The 24,667-nt window shown below is 42.9% G+C and overlaps 2 protein-coding genes across 2 annotated transcripts in view; one reads left to right on the forward strand and one right to left on the reverse strand.

Annotated features, from left to right (window-relative positions):
- The window catches only part of LOC143768665 (phospholipase A2 inhibitor and Ly6/PLAUR domain-containing protein-like), a 48,891-nt gene extending 36,417 nt beyond the window's left edge, over positions 1-12,474 (reverse strand). Inside the window, exons 1-4 of the mRNA XM_077257308.1 lie at positions 12,331-12,474; positions 5,449-5,565; positions 3,233-3,388; positions 2,951-3,094 (exon numbers count right to left, since the gene is read on the reverse strand). Of these exons, the coding sequence (XP_077113423.1) occupies positions 2,951-3,094; positions 3,233-3,388; positions 5,449-5,565; positions 12,331-12,379 (466 nt within the window). The 5' untranslated portion in view covers positions 12,380-12,474. The remainder of the gene's footprint in view (positions 1-2,950; positions 3,095-3,232; positions 3,389-5,448; positions 5,566-12,330) is intronic.
- Positions 12,475-13,715: 1,241 nt separating this feature from the next.
- On the forward strand, positions 13,716-24,325 carry LOC143768666 (phospholipase A2 inhibitor and Ly6/PLAUR domain-containing protein-like). The gene is made up of 5 exons (XM_077257309.1): positions 13,716-13,740; positions 20,523-20,642; positions 21,994-22,149; positions 22,787-22,933; positions 23,837-24,325. Exons 3-5 carry the CDS (start codon positions 22,065-22,067, stop codon positions 23,974-23,976), a joined length of 372 nt encoding a protein of 123 aa, XP_077113424.1. The 5' UTR covers positions 13,716-13,740; positions 20,523-20,642; positions 21,994-22,064; the 3' UTR covers positions 23,977-24,325.
- Positions 24,326-24,667: the final 342 nt, after the last annotated feature.

A 24,667-nucleotide genomic window follows, 5' to 3' on the forward strand; every position in this document is an offset into this window, starting at 1 on the left:
CCTGGCATACTGTTATGACCCCAGTGGACAGGGTCTCAGAGGAACGTGTAAGTCTGCAAGATACAAAAATCCAGCTCATAGGGCTGTGGTAACTGGGTTGACCAAATAGCTACTCCTAACGCCAACACTAGAAGTAGCCGGGGATCATGCCTACGGTGATCGCTAGATGACTCGCGCCAGCCGGAGAATCTAACTACCCCTAGGAGAAGAAAACAAAGACCTCTCTTGCCTCCAGAGAAAGGGACCCCAAAGCAAGATACAAGCCCCCCACAAATAATAATGGTGAGGTAAGAGGAAATGACAAACACAGAAATGAACCAGGTTCAGCAAAGAGAGGCCAGCTTACTAATAGCAGAATATAGCAAGATAACTTATCTGGTCAACAAAAACCCTATAAAAATCCACGCTGGAGATTCAAGAACCCCCGAACCGTCTAACGGTCCGGGGGGAGAACACCAGCCCCCTAGAGCTTCCAGCAAAGGTCAGGATACAGATAGGAACAAGCTGGACAAAAATACCAAACAAAACAAAAGCAAAAAGCAAAGAAGCAGACTTAGCTTGAAAAACAGGAACCAGGATCAGAGGACAAGAGCACAACAGATTAGCTCTGATTTCAACGATGCCAGGCATTGAACTGAAGGTCCAGGGAGCTTATATAGCAACGCCCCTGAACTAACGGCCCAGGTGAGGATATAGGAAAAGACAGACGCTCCAGAGTCAAATCACTAATGACCACTAGAGGGAGCAAAAAGCAAAATCACAACACACCAGGTTGCAGTCTCTTTACCTCTTTACTGAAGGCTTCAGGATCCTCAATCCGGAGTACGGTTAACAGGGCTGTCTGAGACCGGCCGGTCCGATGGCACCTCCAGAGTTCCCTTTGCAGGTGGAAATCTGTGCCTACCTTCTAGCTCTTGTGTGTTGTAGTCCTTCCCTGCTTAGCACCACGGGATAGTCCTCACAACTGTTGTGTCTGTTTCTGAAGTTCCCTCACAACTGATTCTGATGTTCTTCTCCGTCCCCCCAGATGATATGGCTAGGACGCACCCGTATGACGGGTAGGCCTGGAGTTCTTCCGGGACCCTAGAGTCGCCCCTCTCCAACTGTTGCCCCCTATGTCTGCTTAGGTGATTTAGGTGAGACAGCCCGCCTATAACTGACTGTCCTGTCGTAGGTTTGAAGTAAGGCTTGGAGCTCAATACTTCCTCGGCGTTTCCGGCCACCGGCTACGCGCCTCAGTAGGATGTTGCCTCGGTCTTACAGCACGACTCCTAGTGGTGTTATCTCCTTGTTGCATTGATCTCGTTTCTCACTCTTCACAATAAACCTCGCTTCTTGTCCTTTCTTGGGGTACCGCCGCAATGAAGTGCAGGCGCGGTCCCGTAACGTTCTTTCTGTTCGCTAGGCCTCTGTCAGGATCCCACCCCTGACAGGGACCCCCCTGAATCTTCCCCTGCAACACCCTCTGCCACAGAATGTTGCCTGGTTCCAACCCAGTCAGCTTCTCTGTCTAACTTCCTATCTAACCCCCAGTTTTACCAGATTGTGAGGAGTGGCCTAATACATAGCACCCTTAGCTCCCCCTGGAGACCAGACTGTGAAGTGTATTGGTGTCTGTGATACCTGGTCAGGTGAACTCCTTCAGTGCCATCAGACGTACCAACACCCCCCTTAGCGGCGGAGCATCAGTACTGCAACAACCAGGACTCTGGGGCGCTGCATACTTGTCTAAATTTGCCCCATTCACATGTAAAGCACCATGGAATAAATGGCGCTATAAAAAATGTATAATAATAATAATAATTTGTGGGTACCTTAATACTTATCAGATAAAGGTTTTGCATGTGGATCACCCCCAGGTTAGGGCAATGGGGTACTCGGTGCCGGGTACTTGCGGTTCGGGAGATGTCACGGTGGCTGACCCGGTCCGTGGCCCTCAGGGGTGTCCAGTAAAAGAGTATATATATGGGCAAGGTGCAGTAAAGAACGAGGAGACAGGTTTGCAGTCTTTTACCTTGTTTACTGAAGCCTTCAGATGGTATCCTCAGCCCGGAGCGCCAGATGACAGGGCAGGCAGAGTCCGATCGGTCTGAAGGCAATTCCAGAGTCCCCATATCCAGGTGGAAATCAGTAGCCTTCCTCTAGTGCCTGTGTGTTGTAGTACCTCCCTGCTGAGCTTCTCGGTAAGGTCCTCACAACTCTTGTAGATGTTCTAGATGTTGTTTCTTTCTCTCTGCCCCCCAGATGGTATGGATAGGACAAACCCGTATGACTGATGGCCTGAGGCTTGTTTATAGGGACCCTAGAGACGCCCCGACCCCCACAAGTTGCCACTGTGTCTTCCTAGGTATTAAGGTCGGGCAGCCATCTTGGAATTGACTGTCCTGCCGGTCTCTGGAGCAAGGCTTAGAGACAGTTGCTCCCCCGGTGTTCCTGGCTACCGGCTTCTGCGCCCCAGAAAGGAGCAGCTTGTTCCTGGCTTATCTCCCTCTGATATTCCTCTCCTGTGCTCTGCTTTCCTGCACACTCTCTGCAATAGGCTCACTGTTTAGTGTCTTTTCCCAGGAGTTGCAGCACTTCGTGCCAGCAGAGCTCCTCTTCTTCTGTCTGCCTCACAGGAACTGAACTCTTTTCTCTCCAGATCAGGATGTTAAATAGGGGAGTTCACCCTAAACAGGCTTAGAGATCCCCCTTCTGGTCTGGAGTGTGAACATGTTGCATGTGTGTGATACCTGAATGTGGTTGTCTTTCATTGCCTTCAGACTTGACATCACTTCTCCCCTGAAAGGATAATGACATCACTGCGACGACCAGGACACTGGGGCGCCGCACATGCCTCATTAAATAATGTAGAGTAATGGACTCTGTTGAATTTTAGTTGTAATACCGCATATGCCCATTGTATTTGCTGCTTTTAGAAAGTATACATATCATTTTTGTTAGTACTTACCAGTGGCAGTGCTGATTGAGTATGATGTGCACCGGTTTTCATTTCCAGTGCACTGAATTTGGGTATCTGGTTTACATGTTGAAGATGTTATTGTAAAACAAGAAGGGCAAGCCAGACCATTTGTATCCTTTTTTTCAGATAATACTAAAATGAGAGTGAAAATATAGAGATTAATCATTTTTTTAATTTAAATATTAACTATAAAATTACAAAATATTAAATTGCATAGTATAAAGTTAATACAAGTACTGGATTAAAAATTCTGAAAAAAATGTGAAATACCTATTGGTGCAGTCGGGGTACATTCATCAGTTTGGCAGCAGAGAGTATTTAGATCTATGGAAATAAACTGATTACTCAGACTCTTCGGATTATTGCAGTCGGACGACTGTCCACATCCTCTCACATGGGAGTAAGTTGCTAGTCCCAACATGGTCACTAAGGAAAATAAAAGATTTTTAATAAATTAATACAAAAATATCTCTAATTAGAACTTCCAACTTTCTGTAAGAAGTTCAAAACATAAGATAAAAATAAAAAGAAGAAAGAGTGATAGAATGGAGTGAGAGAAAAAGGAAAAAAGAGTATAAGAGGGGAAACTAAAAAGGGAAGGAAAGGAAAGGAAAGGGGGAGGGAATGGGTAGGAAGAAAATTATAGGGAAGGGATGGAATGGAAAATAAACGGAAAAGAAGGGAATGAAAAAGAAATATGGAATGAAAGGAATTGAAAATTAAATAAAAAGGAAAGGACATGTGAGAGAATGGTAGGATACAAATGAAATATAGAGGAAGTGGTCTGGTAGGAAAGGAAATAAAAGACGAGAAGGAAAGTCAAGGGATAGACACTGATAAGGATGGAATGCAATGTTAGGAAAGGTAAGTAAAGGGAATGAATGAAGGAAAGAATAGGAAAAAAAGGATTGGAAAGGAAAGGGAGAAGGCTAGGAAAATAATAGGGAACGGATAGAAAGGAAATAATGAAATTAAATGGGGAAGATGGAAAGGAAATTAATTAAATAAAGTTAGGAGAAAAGGAAAGGATAGGAAAGAAAATGAAAGAAAATGATAGGAAAGCAAAGAAAAGGAAAGCTAGCAAAGGGAAGGATAGGAAAGGAAATGAAAGGATAGGAAAAAATGGAAAGGATTGGAAAAGAAAGAAAAGGAAAGAATAGGTAAGGAAATGAAAGGAAAAAAGGAAAGGATAGGAAAAAAAAGGAATTATAGGAAAGGAAAGGAAAGGAAAGGAAAGGAAAGGAAAGAAAAGGATAGGAAAGGAAAGGAAAGAAAAGGAAAGGAAAGATAAGGAAGGGAAATGAAAAGAAAGGGAAGCAAAGGAAAGGGAGAAGTCTAGGAAGATAATAGGGAAGGGATAGAAAGGAAATAAGGAAATTAAATGGGGAAGAAGGGAAGGAAATTAATTAATTAAAGTTAGGAGAAAAGGAATGGATAGGAAAGAAAATCAAAGGAAAGGATAGGAAAGGGAAAAAAAAGAAAGGATAGAATAGGAAATGAAAGGAAAGAAAATGAAAGGATAGGAAAGGAAAGGAAATGAAAGGAAAGGAAGTAAAGGAAAGGATAGGAAATGAAAGGAAATAAAAAGAAAGGATAGGAAAGGAAAGAAAAAAGGAAAGGAAAGATAAGGAAGGGAAATGAAAAGAAAGGAAAGCAAATGAAAGGGGGAAGGCTAGGAAGATAATAGGGAAGGCATAGAACGGAAATAAGGAAATTAAATGGGGAAGAAGGGAAGGAAATTAATTAATAAAAGTTAGGAGAAAAGGAAAGGAAGCCTAATGGGTGTTGCAAAAGGAATTGAAAAGGAAGAATGGATAAGAAAAACATAGCAGAAAAAGAAAGAAAAGAAAAGGCAAAAAAAAGTAGAAATAGACAAGGGATGGAAAGAGATACATTTAAAAAAATAAAAGGAGAAGAGGAGCAGCAAGAAAAAGATTTACATTAAATTGAGTGGAATACAAAAAGATGGATTAGAGAGAGCATAGAGCAAACACATAGGAAAGAGAAGGGGAAGCAGAAAGATCAATAACATGGGAGAGGATAACAAGAAAAGGGAAAGCAAAAGAGAAGAGAGGAGAAGTAAGGAGACAGAGGAGGATTGAAAGGAAACGTAAAGAGATTCCAAGGAGTGCAGGAGGGGAGAGAAAAAAAAATGAAAGAGCAAGAAGAGGAGGAGAAAGTAAAACGTGAGCTTATTAAGAGAACAGCGTTAATGTGCGAGGGATAGCAAAAAGAAGAGGAAAAGCTAAAACATGGCAAGTGAGGGAGAAGGAAGGAAGAAAGGGAAATTAGATGACAAGGAAGAGAAAGAGAAAGGGAGAAAAAGAGAGACAGAAGAATAGAGAGAACAGTGAGGAGAAGAAAATAAGATCACATGAATTTCGGAGAGAGAAATAGGGAACGAAATGAGGAAGTATTCCCATTAGGAGTAGTGGTCCTGTGTGACCAATCACTTAGGAGTTGATTACAAGATGCATGACTCGTACTTTTGGTTTCGGTGTAGATGGAGGTGCAGACGTCTTCGTTGGCCGCACATGTGACTGCAGTCCCAGTGCATGGAGCTTGATCTGCGCCGGTACAACTTATACATGAGAGAGAATAGCCTGCAAAACATTCAGAAGAACAGTAACAAGACATCACTTGGCTACTCGATAAATTAATCTCGAAAGTTAACAGCTCCAATTCTCAATCTTCAGAAGCTGATAACACTGAGCTTATAATACACTGCTCACACATCCAGTGTCGGAGAGGGGTACCTAGGGCTCACCAGTAACCAACTTCAGGACCCCACTTTTCAGCTACATGTAAATATGACATGTGCCAAGTACTGCTCATATAAGAATGTGGTGGCCCACCAGAGGTTTCTCCTGTTCTCCAGTGGGCCAGTCTGTCATGAATCCCCAATGGCTAGGGATAGCACAGGACAAGCAAAGTACAAATAATTAACGGACGAGCTCTAGGGTGATGGAACCTGGGCTGACCGCTGCCCTACGCCTGACAAACGCAACTAGAGATAGCCAGGGAGCGTGCCTACGTTGGTTCTAGACGCCACGCACCAGCCTAAGAGCTAACTAGTACTGCAGAGAGAATAAGACCTCACTTGCCTCCAGAGGAATGAACCCCAAAAGATATAGTTGCCCCCTCACATGTATTGACGGTGAAATGAGAGGAAGGCACACACATAGAGATGATATATATAGCTTTAGCAAATTGAGGCCCGCTGTAAACTAGAAAGCAGAAAGATACAAAAGGGGACTGAGCGGTCAGCAAAAAACCCTAATCAAAAATACCATCCTGAGATTACAAGAACCCATGTGCCAACTCATGGCACATGGGGAGAACCTCAGTCCACTAGAGCTACCAGCTAGCATAGAGACATAATAAGCCAGCTGGACAAAAAAACAAACAACTGAAAATCAGCACTTAGCTTATCCTGAAAGATCTGGGAGCAGGTAGGCAGGAACCAAACAGAGCACATCTGAATACATTGATAGCCGGCAAGGGAATGACAGAAAGGCCAGGTAAAATAGGAAACACCCAGCCTCTGATGGACAGGTGGAAACCAAAGGCCGCAACCCACCAAAGTCACCCAGTACCAGCAGCAACCACCAGAGGGAGCCCACAAACAGAATCCACAACAGTACCCCCCCCTTGAGGAGGGGTCACCGAACCCTCACGAGAACCCCCAGGGCGATCAGGGTGAGCTCTATGGAAGGCGCGGACCAAATCAGTCGCATGAACATCGGAGGCGACCACCCAGGAATTATCCTCCTGACCATAACCCTTCCACTTAACCAAATACTGGAGTTTGCGTCTGGAAACACGAGAATCCAAGATCTTCTCAACAACATACTCCAATTCTCCCTCCACCAGCACAGGAGCAGGAGGCTCAACCGAAGGAACAACGGGTACCTCATACCTCCGCAACAACGACCGATGGAACACATTATGAATAGCAAACGATGCTGGGAGATCCAAACGAAAAGATACAGGGTTAAGAATCTCCGAGATCCTATAAGGACCGATGAACCGAGGCTTGAACTTAGGAGAAGAGACCTTCATAGGGACAAAACGAGAAGACAACCACACCAAATCCCCAACAAGAAGTCGGGGACCCACGCGGCGACGGCGATTAGCAAACTGCTGAGTCTTCTCCTGAGATAACTTCAAATTGTCCACCACCTGATTCCAAATCTGATGTAGCCTGTCCACCACCACGTCCACTCCAGGACAATCCGAAGACTCCACCTGACCAGAGGAAAAACGAGGATGAAACCCCGAATTACAAAAAAAAGGAGAGACCAACGTGGCAGAACTAGCCCGATTATTAAGAGCAAATTCGGCCAGTGGCAAAAAAGCAACCCAGTCATCTTGATCAGCAGAAACAAAACACCTCAAATAAGTTTCCAAGGTCTGATTAGTTCGCTCCGTCTGGCCATTCGTCTGAGGATGGAATGCAGACGAAAAAGACAAATCAATGCCCATCTTGGCACAAAACGTCCGCCAAAATCTAGACACAAACTGGGATCCCCTGTCAGAAACGATATTCTCCGGAATCCCATGCAAACGAACCACGTTCTGAAAAAATAAAGGGACCAACTCAGAGGAGGAGGGCAACTTAGGCAAGGGCACCAAATGAACCATCTTAGAAAAGCGGTCACACACAACCCAGATAACAGACATTTTCTGTGAAACCGGGAGATCAGAAATAAAATCCATGGAAATGTGCGTCCAAGGCCTCTTCGGGATGGGCAAGGATAACAACAACCCACTGGCCCGAGAACAGCAAGGCTTAGCTCGAGCACACACTTCACAAGACTGCACAAAGGTACGCACATCCCTAGACAAGGAAGGCCACCAAAAAGACCTGGCCACCAAGTCTCTAGTACCAAATATTCCAGGATGACCAGCCAACACAGAAGAATGGACCTCGGAGATGACTCTACTGGTCCAATCATCCGGGACAAACAGTCTTTCTGGTGGACAACGATCCGGTTTATCCACCTGAAACTCCTGCAATGCACGTCGCAAGTCTGGGGATACGGCGGACAATATTACCCCATCCCTAAGGATACCAGTAGGCCCAGAGTCTCCAGGAGAGTCAGGCACAAAACTCCTGGAAAGAGCATCTGCCTTTACATTCTTTGAACCTGGCAGGTATGAAACCACGAAATTGAAACGAGAAAAAAACAACGACCAACGAGCCTGTCTAGGATTCAAACGCCTGGCAGACTCAAGGTAAATGAGATTCTTGTGATCAGTCAAGACCACCACACGATGTTTAGCACCCTCAAGCCAATGACGCCACTCCTCAAATGCCCACTTCATGGCCAAAAGCTCCCGATTACCCACATCATAATTGCGCTCGGCGGGCGAGAATTTTCTAGAGAAGAATGCACATGGCTTCATCACCGAGCCATTAGAACTTCTCTGCGACAAAACCGCCCCCGCTCCAATCTCGGAAGCATCAACCTCAACCTGAAAAGGAAGTGAAACATCTGGTTGACACAACACAGGAGCAGAAGAAAACCGGCGCTTAAGTTCCTGATAGGCCTCCACAGCCGCAGGAGACCAATCAGCAACATCAGCACCCTTTTTAGTCAAATCAGTCAAAGGTTTAACAATACTGGAAAAATTAGCAATGAACCGACGATAAAAATTAGCAAACCCCAAGAACTTCTGAAGGCTCTTAACAGATGTAGGTTTTGTCCAGTCACAAATAGCCTGAACCTTGACGGGATCCATCTCAATAGTAGAAGGAGAAAAAATGTACCCCAAAAAAGAAATCTTCTGGACTCCGAAGAGACACTTTGAGCCCTTCACAAACAGAGAATTGGCCCGCAGAACCTGAAACACCTTCCTGACCTGTAGAACATGAGACTCCCAGTCATCAGAAAACACCAAAATATCATCCAAATACACAATCATAAACTTATCCAGATATTCACGGAAAATATTGTGCATAAAGGACTGAAAGATTGATGGAGCATTGGAGAGTCCAAAAGGCATTACCAAATACTCAAAATGGCCCTCAGGCGTATTAAATGCGGTTTTCCACTCATCACCCTGTTTTATCCGCACCAGATTATACGCACCGCGAAGATCTATCTTAGTGAACCACCTAGCCCCCTTAATGCGAGCAAACAAATCAGTTAATAATGGCAATGGATACTGATATTTGACTGTAATCTTATTCAGAAGGCGATAATCTATACAAGGCCTCAGGGAACCATCTTTTTTAGCCACGAAAAAAAAACCTGCTCCCAGAGGGGACGAAGATGGACGAATATGTCCCTTTTCCAAGGACTCCTTAATATAATTCCGCATAGCAGTATGCTCTGGCACTGACAGATTAAATAAACGACCCTTAGGGAACTTACTGCCAGGGATTAATTCTATAGCACAGTCACACTCTCTATGAGGAGGGAGCGAATTGAGCTTAGGCTCCTCAAAAACATCCCTATAGTCAGACAAAAACGCAGGGATCTCAGAAGGAGTAGATGAAGCAATTGAAATCGGAGGTGCATCACCATGAACCCCCTGACATCCCCAGCTTAACACAGACATTGTTTTCCAGTCCAGGACAGGATTATGAGTTTGTAACCATGGCAGACCAAGCACTAGTACATCATGTAAATTATACAGTACAAGGAAGCGAATCACCTCCTGATGAACGGGAGTCATGCGCATGGTCACTTGTGTCCAGTACTGCGGTTTATTCATAGCCAATGGTGTAGAGTCAATTCCCTTCAGAGGAATAGGAACTTCCAGAGGCTCCAGACTAAAACCGCAGCGTTTAGCAAATGACCAATCCATAAGACTCAGGGCAGCGCTCGAATCCACATAGGCATCGACGGAAATGGAAGACAGTGAAAAAATCAGTCACAGACAAAATGAACTTAGGCTGCAGAGTACCAATGGCAAAAGATTTATCAACCCTTTTTGTGCGTTTAGAGCATGCTGATATAACATGAGCTGAATCACCACAATAAAAACACAATCCATTTTTCCGCCTATAATTTTGCCGTTCACTTCTGGACTGAATTCTATCACATTGCATAGTCTCAGGTGCCTGTTCAGAAGACACCGCCAACTGGTGCACGGGTTTGCGCTCCCGTAAACGCCGATCAATCTGAATGGCCATAGCCATAGACTCATTCAGACCTGTAGGCGTAGGGAACCCCACCATAATATCCTTAATGGCCTCAGAAAGACCATTTCTGAAGTTTGCAGCCAGGGCGCACTCATTCCACTGAGTAAGCACCGACCATTTCCGAAATTTTTGACAATATATTTCCGCTTCATCATGCCCCTGAGAGAGGGCTAATAAAGCCTTTTCAGCCTGAATCTCCAGGTTAGGTTCCTCATAGAGCAATCCCAATGCCAGAAAAAACGCATCCACACTGAGCAATGCAGGATCCCCTGGTGCCAATGCAAATGCCCAATTCTGAGGGTCGCCCCGCAGGAAAGATATTACAATCTTGACCTGTTGAGCAGGGTCTCCAGAGGAGCGAGATTTTAAAGAAAGAAACAATTTACAATTGTTCCTGAAATTCAGGAAGGTAGATCTATCTCCAGAAAAGAACTCTGGAATAGGAATTCTAGGTTCAGACATGGGAGTGTGAACAACAAAATCCTGTATGTTTTGAACTTTTGCTGCGAGATTACTCAGGCTGGAAGCCAAACTCTGGACATCCATGTTAAACAGCTAAGATCAGAGCCATTCAAGGGTTAAGAGGAGGTAAGAAGCAGCTAGACAGCAATTAAGGGCTAGGCAGCAAAACTCTGAAGGGAAAAAAAAAAAAAAAATTTTTCCCTTAAACACTTCTATTTCTCCTGCTTCAGCCCAAAATATTAACACTTTGTGGGCCGGCTATACTGTCATGAATCCCCAATGGCTAGGGATAGCACAGGACAAGCAAAGTACAAATAATTAACGGACGAGCTCTAGGGTGATGGAACCTGGGCTGACCGCTGCCCTACGCCTGACAAACGCAACTAGAGATAGCCAGGGAGCGTGCCTACGTTGGTTCTAGACGCCACGCACCAGCCTAAGAGCTAACTAGTACTGCAGAGAGAATAAGACCTCACTTGCCTCCAGAGGAATGAACCCCAAAAGATATAGTTGCCCCCTCACATGTATTGACGGTGAAATGAGAGGAAGGCACACACATAGAGATGATATATATAGCTTTAGCAAATTGAGGCCCGCTGTAAACTAGAAAGCAGAAAGATACAAAAGGGGACTGAGCGGTCAGCAAAAAACCCTAATCAAAAATACCATCCTGAGATTACAAGAACCCATGTGCCAACTCATGGCACATGGGGAGAACCTCAGTCCACTAGAGCTACCAGCTAGCATAGAGACATAATAAGCCAGCTGGACAAAAAAACAAACAACTGAAAATCAGCACTTAGCTTATCCTGAAAGATCTGGGAGCAGGTAGGCAGGAACCAAACAGAGCACATCTGAATACATTGATAGCCGGCAAGGGAATGACAGAAAGGCCAGGTAAAATAGGAAACACCCAGCCTCTGATGGACAGGTGGAAACCAAAGGCCGCAACCCACCAAAGTCACCCAGTACCAGCAGCAACCACCAGAGGGAGCCCACAAACAGAATCCACAACACCAGTCCAAGCCTGCACAAAGCTCACCAGAAATCACTCCTGTTTAGCACTAATCTAATGAGCCAGGGGTGGCAAATAGTGCTTTAAAACCAGATGCAAATAAGCCTGGATTGTCATTGGGGGTGTCTCGAACCACTATCCATAAACTCCTATTACAGCTGCATGATGGATATTCATGGGATGTTCTGACAATGCGCAAGCTGGATGGAAATTGTTTGCTAAGGATATATTTTTGATATTTTTGCCTGTTTCATTGTCACACTGTATCTTACGTCGGTGATCTGATATTGCTTAGGTTACCACAATGGTCATACTATGCTGTACTCTAAGTGCTGCCGATGTATATATATGGATTCATTATACCTGCCTTTCCTGCAAACAAAGAAGGGGCAATGTTATTACACTGATGTCTATGTGTCATGTAACCTCAGATAACTCAACCGGGTTACACACCTGGGCACAAACATGTTATTTCTGACCCCTCCGAAAAATAGTACATTTTAAAAATATATCTTGGCATTTCTCTTTGAGATATACCTCTACTCTACTCTCCACTTATGGAAAAACAAGTTTACAAAAAACTAAAAATGTCCCACTGCCTATGTGCAGACCACTACAATACAGATCTACAGACCTAAGGGATTACAAGGTTGTAGACTACAAAAAATAAACGTCTGACAGTCACAAATCTATCTATCTATCTATCATGAAGAGTTAAAATGAAATTAGGATTCTTACCTTTTGATATTGTGGATAGAAGGAAGATGATGGCTAAGAAGAACTTCATGGTTGAAGACCAAGTTACACAAGACGCTGACAGGTGTGAGGCTTATGAATGATATGGGACGGACTGTATAGAAATATGTTTTAATCTCAGAAAAAGGTGCAGCAGAGTCTAAAGGTTGAACTCTATTCTTTAAATACAAGGGTGTGAGCAATATGTGTAAGTCATATGTATCTGGAAATAAATACTGAAGTCATAGTATGGAGCCACAATAGCTTGAAGTCACTTTTTAGGAAACTATGGAAGCCACTACATAGCATTATGACTAGTGACGGGTGGACCCGAGGATGTTCGAATCCGTTGGGTTCAGCCAAACTTTTAACAAAGTTTGGTTTGGGTGACTGAACGGTACCAAAAATCAAACCCAAACCCAGACCCCATTAAAATGAATGGGAAGCCCAAACAACTGGTGGTTCCCATTATGTCATCTTTGTGATTCACCATTTCTGAGGCGACTGAGAGTTGATGTTATTAGTCTGGGAGGGGGACAAGATCTCCTTCCTAGGCTATTAATATCAGCCTGCAGCAGTCTATTTATCCTTTGCTAGTTAGTAAATATAGACGGGACCCAACGTCATTTTTGGTGGGTCTCCTTGACAATTACCAGTAAAGGTTACTCAGACAGCTATAGGCTGATATTAATAGCCTAGAAACATTCATAGTATAGTATAAAATAGTGGCCCCTTCCCAGAATAATAATACCAGTGCCCAGCTGTCCACTTTTCCTCAGCTGGTTAATAAAAATATCGGTGTGACAGCATAGGAACCGCAGCTCTCTGACCGATGGTAACATGGAAGCTTATCATCTGTCAGACCACCGGACAGTTGTGTGGTGCCTGTATGGTCCGCAGTCTGGTAATGACCGATAACAACAACATCCCACAGCAGAGAGCCAGCTGTAAATCAGCATGACATCAGCAGTGATATCCCATCGACAGAGCAAAGCAGAAAAGAATGAGCTACTCTGTCAAAGACATCATAGGAAGCAGGAGAATCGCTGGTGGGCGCAAGTCTGTGGCTGCTATGATCTGCGAGAGGTAGTGACAGGGCAGGAGAGGCAGGTAGTTAGCAACTAACTGCCGATAAGTGCTTAGCTCTCTATGGTGAAAAAAATGTCCCACAGTAAATCTTTTATGGGAATACACCTTATACATATTAGACCATCACAAAATACAACAAACGATAAAATATAGTAATTGGCTTTGAAATATATAGTATGTGATATATAGTCTGACATTTGACCATACTTCTTAGTCATACAGGGTGTGCTACTAAATCAACATTCTTTACTATTATTTTTCTAACAATAGCCTAATTCTATAGAGGTGAGAAACTGGTGAGTCACTTCTGGACATCAAATCACAGTAAGTACCGTAGGTGTTTTTCCTTTATTATTATGATTCCATTCATAAATTTACAAGTTTATGGTAAAAAAAAGAGCTACATCTGATGTCAGTGATGTCAGGGGTGAAGGTATAGAAGGTGTGGCGATAGCAGTGTCACTGGGCCCCTGTCACCATGTAGAGCTGAAATCCAATCTAGCTTAAAAGAAGATTCCAGTATTCTAAATTCTTCATAGTAGGTGAATGGCTCAGTTACTGACCTTTTGTTAGGGTCCAGGTTCTGTTAAGCCTCCATACACTTTTCATAGCTGTTGGCTGAACCATCATTCGCCCGGTAGCTATCTTGTCAGACTCTCCCATACAGAGGAACACTTGGTCTATCGTGGGCAAACTTCCAGGACCTCCACAATCCAGAGAAGCAAAACCTCCAAGTCAGCAACTGATGTAGAAAGTCCATCACAACCTCTTTCTCTTGATCAGAGTGGTGGCCTTTTCATTCTGAGGATAGGTTGGTGACCTGCTGAAGAAATTTACAGTCGGGAACAGACTGCGATATAAATACACTTGGAGAGTGTTAGGAATCTTACCAGCATGTTGTGCTTCTAAAGATACATAAAACCTTGAAATTTGAGTTTGAAGGAATCCTAAAAATTGTAGATATGTGAAAGATTCAAAGAAAAAAATATTTTTAAGGAAAAATTTGGCCACGTATGATACATGTAAGTCAGAAGTTCTCGTAATCACAAGTTTGTGACAAGATCACCGTGGAGTTCCTCTACTATTGGCAGTCATTTTTCATTAAGTTTAATGAAAAGTAAGTATGGGGTTAACATCATGTTGGAGTCATTTCAGCTTTTTTTTAATACTGTGAAAATGTTAACGGCTAGATATAGAATTTTCTGTACAGTAAATTTAATTTTGGCAATGAGCCCAGAAGACCGGTTTAACATGCATGCCTTTTTGTGCCGTCACCTGTAGTAACCTATCCTTATGAAAAGAACTCCTAATGTGCTCATGTTGAAAGCACCTCAGCTATTCCAAGTCAAGATCTTCACAGACTTTAGACTTTTTTTGTTCGATTAGGTCAATTATCGTATCTGGTTCTACCAATTGTTGCACCAATCACAATCAAATTAGCTCGCTGGATCATCGTAATGGACAAAACCATGCATGACTAGTCAGGGACACTAAAATGGATCAATTTCGTTGCACGCAGATTTAGAAGAAGAGTGCAGTCAACTGGATATTTCAGCTCAGGTCCTTCAGTGAAGCGATATCAGGTATTAGAGACTCAGATGAATGGATAGTTTAAAATTCAAATTTGCCATCTTTATCAAATTCACCAAAACGGCACCCAACTGTCCCACACTGGGACCTGCTGATCTCTGATAACCCAGGAACTGGCCAACAAATTACAAGGTATGATAATTTGGTCGAGAAACTAGTATAAACCATGTGATGTCATAGCTGTGGGATATTTTTGGGTAAAACGTCGTTAGACTGTTCTGTGATGGTTCAGAAGTGTGGAAAACAGTTCCTAGCAAGTTTTTCTTTTTAAGATTCTTACAAAGCGAATCTCAAAGTGTTTGGATACATGTGGAACCACATATTTGAGGAAATTCAACTCAAAGTCGATCCTCCTCGTATTGATCTGTTCATCTCTAGATATATTAAGTCAGTTAAAGCTTAAATTAGATTCAAGTGCTTGGTTCTGCCTATTCCTTTATACATATCAACACAGGTTTAATAAAAATAAGACAGAGAATTCTGTAGTAAGACCAGACTCTAACACAATTTTGGGCTCCAAAAGATTTATCCATAGACAACCCCATTTGGAGATGAGTTTGGAGGCAACCACTCATATATATCCTACTAGATTTTTATCTCATAAAGGTAGAAATGAGAGCTCATGTGTTAGGGCTGGCGGAATGCACCAAATAATATTAAGGAAGTTATAAGGTGCGTTCACAGCGATGTGCAGAGATGACACCTGCTGCTTGGTAATGGCGGACAGTATATGGCGGTATAATGTGAACACACACGGGTTAGCTTCACCTGGTATGTAAGGAGGTGAACCCTGTTGCGTTACAGGGCCACAATACCGCAGAGTGAAAGATAGTGTTTTGGTCACAGGACTCTGCCCCAAGGACACGGGGTTAGAGTCCCTCTAGACCCACTAGCGTTCAGCACCACAACTGCGGTGCCAGGGAGAGCTAAGCTAAAGATTTACTGCATCAGGTGCGAGCAGCACCCCTCTGGTGGACGCCACTAACCACCCTAACTTGGGCCTGGAAAGCGCACTAGTTGTGCACAGCGCTGCACTGGCGAACGCTGCTTTATTGATGCTGTCTGCTCGTGCCTAGTGCTGAATGGCCCAATGTGGCGCTAGTCAGGTCAAACACCAAACACTCAACCACATGCAACAACACTAGGGAGGGGGTTGATTAGGAGCTTTCACCAGATATCTAACACACATCCACACATACACGATATTAGTTTATACTAGCGCATGGCCGAGCAGTCATGCAAACCTTTTATACTTGCAGCCTTTTGGGACCTTCCAGGTGGTCCAATCAGAGCCACTACAGGATCTGTGCATGTGACTCCTGACCTCCAATGAGAGGCCGTCCCATGGGCATGCTCAGTAGACGAAAAGCAGGACTTAGTCCCTAGAGCATCTGCTCACCGCTGATCAATGCTGGTTAGAATGGCTGAACCTGGGACAGCAGCAGTAACCAGTCGCACAGTATCAACTTGAGCAAGACGCTGGGACCGAAGTCTCTGCTTAGTAGGCTCCTCTGTGGCTGGGGAAGTATGGGAAACCACAGAGGACATGGTTCGAGGTTCCCCTGGTTCCCCTGTGCAGCAGCGGGAACTCGACCCCTAACATCATGTCTCAGAATTATTTTCTTTGGTAGGACCAGAGTAGACACCAGTTATGTTGAACCGTGTAAAAGGAATTCCACCATTGATAGAGCTATTAGTCATGTGGTTACCCAAGCAAATTACGGTGGTTACCTAAGCAAAATAGGGAGAACTTAGTGTTACTAGTTGTTACAGTGGATATCCCATGCCATACACAATCAGTGGGTGAAGTTAAAGTAAATCTCCAGTTTTCAAAAAAAAGTTAACACAACATATATTGTAGAAAGTGTAGTTGAAGTACCGGTTACCCTAATCTTTAGTCCATTTGTGACAGATCTGATAATTTTTTAATCCCACTTCAATAATTTACAATGACTGTCAGGTTCCTAGCTTGTGCTTTAGTTACTTCGGAAGTCTAAGACAATCCCCCCTGTTGCCGAATTGACCAGCACTCACTTATAAACTGACTCTGTTTTACTCTCTGGAGTTCTAAGGAAAGTAGACATTTTAGGTGGTAGCTGCAGTAAATATAATTGTTTTTTGGGGATGATATAAAGGCAGGAATAAAAAAGGATTTGCCCGAAACTTATACGTAACCTATGATGATACATGGCACAAATATAACAAGGTTTGAGATTTGTACCCAATTATTCTTCGAAGGAACACATCATTACAATTTTTATCTAAGGAACCAGTGATAAAACTTGACTTTGAAGAAGCTAAAGTCTAAAATTGAAAGACAACCCAAAGTTACTTCTGGCAATATGTAATATACAACAGTGAGTAATATCTACAAGTATTTTCTTTTTTACTCAAACATTGGCAGCAGCTACAAAACCTCATGCCAGGTAACTCACATAAAGATTAATATTCAGCCCAATTTAAAGAATTTTTGTAGTTGCTATCCAAAAACCCTCCCCCGAATAAAAGCCACAACCTGGGGAAATTACCATTGTAAGACAGAAGAAGCTTACAGATTGTCAACATGGCACGGTCCGCACCTGTTCTCACCATTCTCTTTGTTTTCATTGTTACAGGTGAGGTTTATTTTAGTATATTTTTGGGAGTAAATATTTTTGAATATTTTAGTTAATTTTAGGATTTATTGGGCTCAACAATATTTTAAAGACCATATAATTTTAAATTTGTAAATTAACAAATTATTGAAAATACTGATTCTGCTTGTACCGGGGCTATCACTGTCGGAGTCCAGGTTCTGCATTGGATCTCTGTTTGCAAAAAAAAACAATTGTGTTGGTCTTCTGGACATCACATAAAGCCACTTTAATTTTAGTCATAGTTTAGAAAGGACAAACTTACAACACCTGCATTTAATTCATCCTAAATGGAACAAAATAACAATCCATCCATAAAAAAAATGTTTTTTGATGATTTAACCCATGTGATTAAAAAGCACAAGAAAGACATAAGAAATTAGGACACAGACGCGTTTCGGAATGAAACTTTGAAAAAGGATATATACCGTATTTCGCGGACTATAAGACGCACCGGACCATAAGGCGCACCCCAAATTTGGGGTGAAAATTGCAGAAAAAAAGATTTTTTATAAGATGGGGGTCCGTCTTATTGTCCGAATTTACAGTATCTTACCTGAGGGCTGGTGGTGGCAGAGCAGGGTCACAGGAGGCATGGTGTCGGCAGAGGTGGGGTGATGCGGTACGGCGTGCACCTGAGCAGGGTCCCTTCCTGCTTAGGTGGGCGACGCCACGGCCTGGTGTCCATGGGAGGGTGGCAGCAGTGGTTACCGACAGGAGCTGGGATGAGGAGGCACAGTGAGAGGTATGGCGTGGGCAGGGTCCCTTTCCCCGGTGAGGTGATGGAAGGATCTCGTGGGCACATGGACTGGAGATGATGGAGGTAGTGGTGTACATTGTGAAGCGAGTATTCCACAGGAGCTCAGATGTCTGAGTCCTTGCCGCTTCCCGGCGATCCTCAGCGCAATAATTATTTCAGAAGCCGGTAATAAGTGAGGAGCTCCGCTACCGAGACACAGCCGCCATGACCGGACACTGCGGGAAAAGCGCCTCTGTACTGCTGGAGGCAGAGAGCCGGCTGTGCCATGCGGTGCTGAGGAGCGCCGGGAAGCGGCAAGGACTCAGACATCTGAGCGCCTGTGGAATACTCGCTTCACAATGTACACCACTACCTCCATCATCTCCAGTCCATGTGCCCACGAGATCCTTCCTGAACCTTGCTGCACCCATCCTGGGAAGCAAAAGGATGGAGTATACAGAGTCCAAAGTCCCGGTGAGGTGATGCAATAGTCGCAATGCAGGCTTACCGTGGCGGCAGAGGTGCGGCGGCAGAGGTGTGGCGGCAGAGGTACGGAGATGAGGAGGCGCAGTGAGCGGGGTCCCTTTTCCTGGTGAGGTAATGCAGCAGCCCGGTAATGCAGCAGAGCCGGGTGAATCCTGTTGATATCGGTGGGCGCGGCCATCTTCCTGAGGCCGCGCGTTCGCAGATGGAGCTCTGCTGCCCGGGGCTTCAGGAAAATGGCCGCCGCGATCCCCATCTGCGCACGCGCGGCATCCCGCGGCCATTTTCCTGAAGCCCCGGGCAGCAGAGCTCCATCTGCAAACGCGCGGCCTCAGGAAGATGGCCGCGCCCACCGATAACATCAGGATTCACCCGGCTCTGCTGCCTTACCGGGCTGCTGCATCACCTCACCAGGAAAAGGGACCCCGCTCACTGCGCCTCCTCATCTCCGTACCTCTGCCGCCACACCTCTGCCGCCGCACCTCTGCCACCGCACCTCTGCCGCCACGGTAAGCCTGCATTGCGACTATTAGACGCACCCCCCATTTTCCCCCCTTTTTTTGGGGGGAAAAAGTGCGTCTTGTAGTCCGAAAAATACGGTAATTCTGACACGCGACAGTTGTCTGAATATCTGATTTTTTGGTGTTTTTAAGCACACAGATTACTTAAATAATATACTTTTAAAGGAGGATGTAGTGCCATTTTTTCCATTTAGTTTTACTCTTAGATAAAGTCATCATTAGTCTCGAAGAACAGACTTGGAAGGGTCTCATACTTGCTCTGGGAACAAATAATGTCTTAAGGTTTTATACTACTTCCCGTAACTGTCCTATAGAGAGACATTGATATATTGTTGAGAAAAGGGAAGTAGTTGCTTATAAGGACCAGTAATATTGAAGTTCTTATTGAGGCCTCTCCTGCTGCACAGCACGCCGGCATTTTGTAACAGCATGTCTCAAGGTAAGTTAGGACTTCTTTAAATGATGCACACACTCATTGTAGTTGCTTGGACCTGTTACATCTGCTTTGTATGTCCATTTTTTCTGGTTTAATACTTAAGCGCTTAATGTCATATTCACTGACTACAATTTTATGGATTGATCATGCTCTTGTACCATGCAGCTTTTTGCCCTAATCAGTTTTATTCAGTTATGATCAAATCCATTATGAGTATATAACACCTGCCAGTGTGCTGTCCCAGCAGGGCTCCCTTATCCGGATTCATTTGTGTCCTGTTCCAGTATTACTTTTTACCATCTGTTCATACTGGACGTTTTCTATTGTTGTTCTTCACTCACCACCATGTGTCTGTATATGTCATATACGTACTTTTTTGATATGCTTTGATACCCTAATAAATTATATTACTATTTATGATACCTCTATTTGTTGGCGTGGATTTTTGGTTATAGTTTATTCGTGAATATTATATAACTAGATCCTTTGGACATTCATCATTGTCCTTTAGCCATACGTAGCTTTATAGGTTTACATACTTCCCGTAACTGTCCTATAGAGAGACATTGATATATTGTTGAGAAAAGGAAGTAGTTGCTTATAAGGACCAGTAATATTGAAGTTCTTATTGTCAAAAGGATCTCGTTGGCTAACATTGAAGTGTTATCCTGGCTGTATTTCTGCAATACTTTTTTTTCCAACAGGGAATTCTCTTAAGTGTCGAGAATGTACCACTACCTCCAAAGGCTTTTGTAGGGGTAAACTCCTCGAATGTCCATCCAGATCAAAAAGTTGCATACAATCTCTCGGACTAACAGTCATTGGTGAGTTTGCGCTTTTTATTTGTTTTCCTGGGGAATATTTGATCCACCTTTAATCTATATAGCATAATAAATATTTGTTAGTAAGTATGCATTAATTGGAAAAAAAATTACAACAGAATTTTTTTTGTGAAATGCAAATTACATGTCTAATAAAAGTTGTTCCCATCTTCAATGAATGAAAGCACATAAAATAGTAGACCAAACAAAATATTTGATTATATTGACCAAACAATCAGGTTCGATCATGGTCAGCCTTGTTTCTAGAAATCAAGACACCACAAAGTGGTAACAAAGACAAGATGTGGCAATGTAATTCTAGATGAAAAATTTAAATATATTCGAATGGAAAAAGCTAAGAAGATATTTCAAGGATTATGGACAACATGGAACCCCAACAAAAACCATCATTGCAATATTGGAGAATATTTGAAACATTTTCCAAATTTTGAAAGTTTGGTTAACCTCACATAATGATTAAAAGTGGTGAAAAATCAACAAGAATGTTGCAACATATCTTAATAGAACCACAGAAGAACTAAAAGCATCCTATCATTAGAGAATCTTTAGAAAAATAATGGATGGACAATATGATTATATGGACCAAACAATCAGTTTCGATCAAGATTAGCCTTGTTACTATAAATCAAGAACCGCCACAGAGTCGTAGCAAAGACATAATGTAGAAAATGACATTCTAGAAGAAACATTGACTGATATTCGAATAGAAAGAGTTATCAAGACATTTCAAGCACTTTGGATCACATGGAACCACAACAAGAACCATCATCCCTACATTTGAGAATTCTTGTAACATTGGTCAAGACACAAAAATTTGGCCAAGTGCCCAAAATTATTAAAATTGTTAAAAAAAATCATCAAAATATCCCAATAGAATCATAGAAGAACTAAAGACATCCAATCTTAAGAGAATCTTTTGAAAAATAATTGCTGAAAATAATGGCATAAAAGATAAGTAAAGTGGCCACCATATTTATTCAAAAGTAACATCTCTTCACTTCTTAAACCCACCCTTAAAAACTATCTACATTTTCTGCAGGATAGAATATAGACAGCCTAGACAAAAGTGGAACTTTGTGGTCATTTATGTTTAAGGTACTCATGTAGATCCATAGGCTTCTATATTCCAAGCAGACATCAATATGTGTCTTCTGGGATAAATCTGGATGAAATGGGTATGCTTACCTTTTTATATGAATGTGTTTGAAAGTTCGAGATGCAAGGGGTCACGTTTTTATTTCAAGTCAGTAAGTACACTAACTGCAGAAATGTTTGGCTTAGAAAAACCAAAGCAGCTCAAAAGTGATTATTTTTTTAACCTTTCTTCATGTAGGTAATGATGTTTACAAATCGTTTTCACGTGACTGCAACGACGACGACCATTTATGTAACCAGGATTTTGTCATGAATAGTGGCCATGGGAATAAACAGGCGTGCATTATAACCGAGTGCTGTGCGTCAGATGACTGTAATAGATGCAAGATGAAGAGTAAGTGCTCAATCTCATGGAAAAATTGCTTAAAAATAATAAGAAGGAGAAATTCTGTAGCATCTACGGTCATACCACCGTGTTTTCTCTCATCTGATAGAATGGGAACGATTATGAGAATCACACTCTAATCAGATTTTGATCAGAGTGTGATCAGAGTGTCTTTAAGGCTGGGTTCACATTGCGTTAATGTGTGCACGCTAACGGACAGCGTTGCACGGCGAAAATGTCGCAATTAACGCCGTGCAACGGGGCCGTTAGCGTGCCCATTGACAGCAATGTCAATTTCTCCTGCAGCGCATCACTAGCGCGTGCCTTTTTCGGCTCGCGCTAGTGATGTGCCGTTCTTCTGTGACGCGCCTCGGACGCTGCTTGCAGCGTCCGCGGCGCGCCCGAGGTCCGTTCCCCGCTCTCGCAGATCGGGGATCTGCGAGAGTGGGGACGTTAACGCGACCCCTAACACGGCCCCTAAATAAACATTGCGTTAGCGCAATCCGCTAGCGCTAGCGCTAAACGGATTGCCCTAACGCAATGTGAACCTAGCCTAAGAGGGTAAAACTTTGATGGGAGGAGTGGGTCTTTAGTAGAAATATTACTTATTGTACTTGTGCTCACGTGATACTGTCTTTACTCTTAGTACCTCCATATAATTCAACACTAAACGGTTTCATCTGCCCTGTCTGCTACTCATACAATTCCTACGACTGTATGCACAAAGGCTACATTGAATGTAGAGGAAACGAACTGGAATGTATTGACTTTGCGGCAACACTTCATAAAGAAGGTAACAACCTCCAATATGTAGATAATATAGCAAAACCAATGCATTACAGACAAGATGCTCCCTCAATTGAGTCGTGGTTATGGGCCAAGACATGTTCATGTTCAAGACATAGTCATGTCTACTTAGTGGTCTATTTCATCCAAACCCTCAAAAACTTGATGTTTTAGTTGACCCCTTTTGGGATTTTGCAACTTAGGTGTTATAACATAGGACCCTTTTTCTGTATCACATTGTTCTTAAAGGGAATCTGACCGGTCCCCCATGCCCTCCAACCAACCAGCATTAGACTATTTGTAGATAAATACCTTGCTTAACCAATATATTGTTTAACACCCATATTTTAAAAAAGGCTTTATAAACTTTGTATCCCATAAGCTAATAAGGCCATTGACAAGTTGTCGGATCCTTTGTTTTCCCCAGACTAGTTGTCTATCTCTGCATGTAATCACAACTTTCTTCTCCTACATAATTGCTCCTCTGAAGCTGGGTGTTCGCTTCCCGGCTTCGGAGGTGTATTGGAAGTGTCTTCCTAACAAGCTGGTAATTCTCCTGCTTCCTGTGATGTCACGTTGAGCAGTTTCTTCTCTTCTGATCTGCTCTTCTGCACTGTCAACGTCATGTTGATTGAAAATCAGCTTAGCCTAACACAATATTTCTTTGATGCTTCTTTAGGTCACTCCCTTAGAGGGAATATGAACTCCATAGAGTTGAGTTTCACAGTTGGGATTCCCTCTATGTGCCGATAACATCAGCTTATATGGTATTGTCCATGTACAACACCGTTGACCTTTCATCTGAATGACCAGCATGTACTATTACATTTACGGTCCAATGATATACCAAATAGTGTTCTTTAACTTTAAGATTCTCACTAATTGTATTATTTTTATTATTATTTGACAGGCTATCCAAATTTCAAGTTTGCTCTCATGGGATGCATCACTCAAGGAGGTTGTTCTTTGGGATCAAAAATTATACCTGGGACCAAAATAGTAGATGTAAAACGTTTGTCGTGTAAAAGCGCAAGACCAATTACCCACTAGTAGGAGTTTCTGCTTTGACTCCAACCTCAGCTTGTTCCAATTAAAGACTAGGCCACTTCTTACTGTAGACAGAGGAGTTGTCTGATAATTTTCGCATTATACTCTGAGTAGCATCAAAACCAACAGGATGGATTTATAGCTGGGCAATGTGGAATAACAATGTCTATTCTGTTATAAATTGCTAGTACAAAATCAAGGAACCCATGATCACATAGGGACCGAAGAGCTTAAAGGTACAGTACCACTGCAAAGTTATACCTACCCATCTAAATGTGATATACACTTGTTGATTGTTATAAGCACAAAATGTCTATCTATCTATTATCTAGCTATATATTATCTATATATTATCTATCTATTATCGGAGAGGTGGGGATAGCGATGTTTTTTGTTTTGGTTCTTTCTTTTACACATTTATATGGTTCCCAGGGCCTGAAGGAGAGTTTCCTCTCCTTCAGACCCTGGGAACCATCAGGAATACCGTCCGATACATGAGTCCCATTGACTTGCATTGGGATCGGGTATCGGTATCGGATTGGATTCCGATACTGTGACGGTATCGGCCGATACTTTCCGATACCGATACTTTCCGATATCGGAAAGTATCGCTCAACACTACTCACGAGCAGGGTCGTCTTATTTTGCTTTATTGCTGTATTGTTAACATTGTTACCTATGACTGTTGTGTTTG

The sequence above is a fragment of the Ranitomeya variabilis genome, chromosome 4 (genome assembly GCF_051348905.1).
Source record: "Ranitomeya variabilis isolate aRanVar5 chromosome 4, aRanVar5.hap1, whole genome shotgun sequence".
Classification (NCBI taxonomy): domain Eukaryota; kingdom Metazoa; phylum Chordata; class Amphibia; order Anura; family Dendrobatidae; genus Ranitomeya; species Ranitomeya variabilis.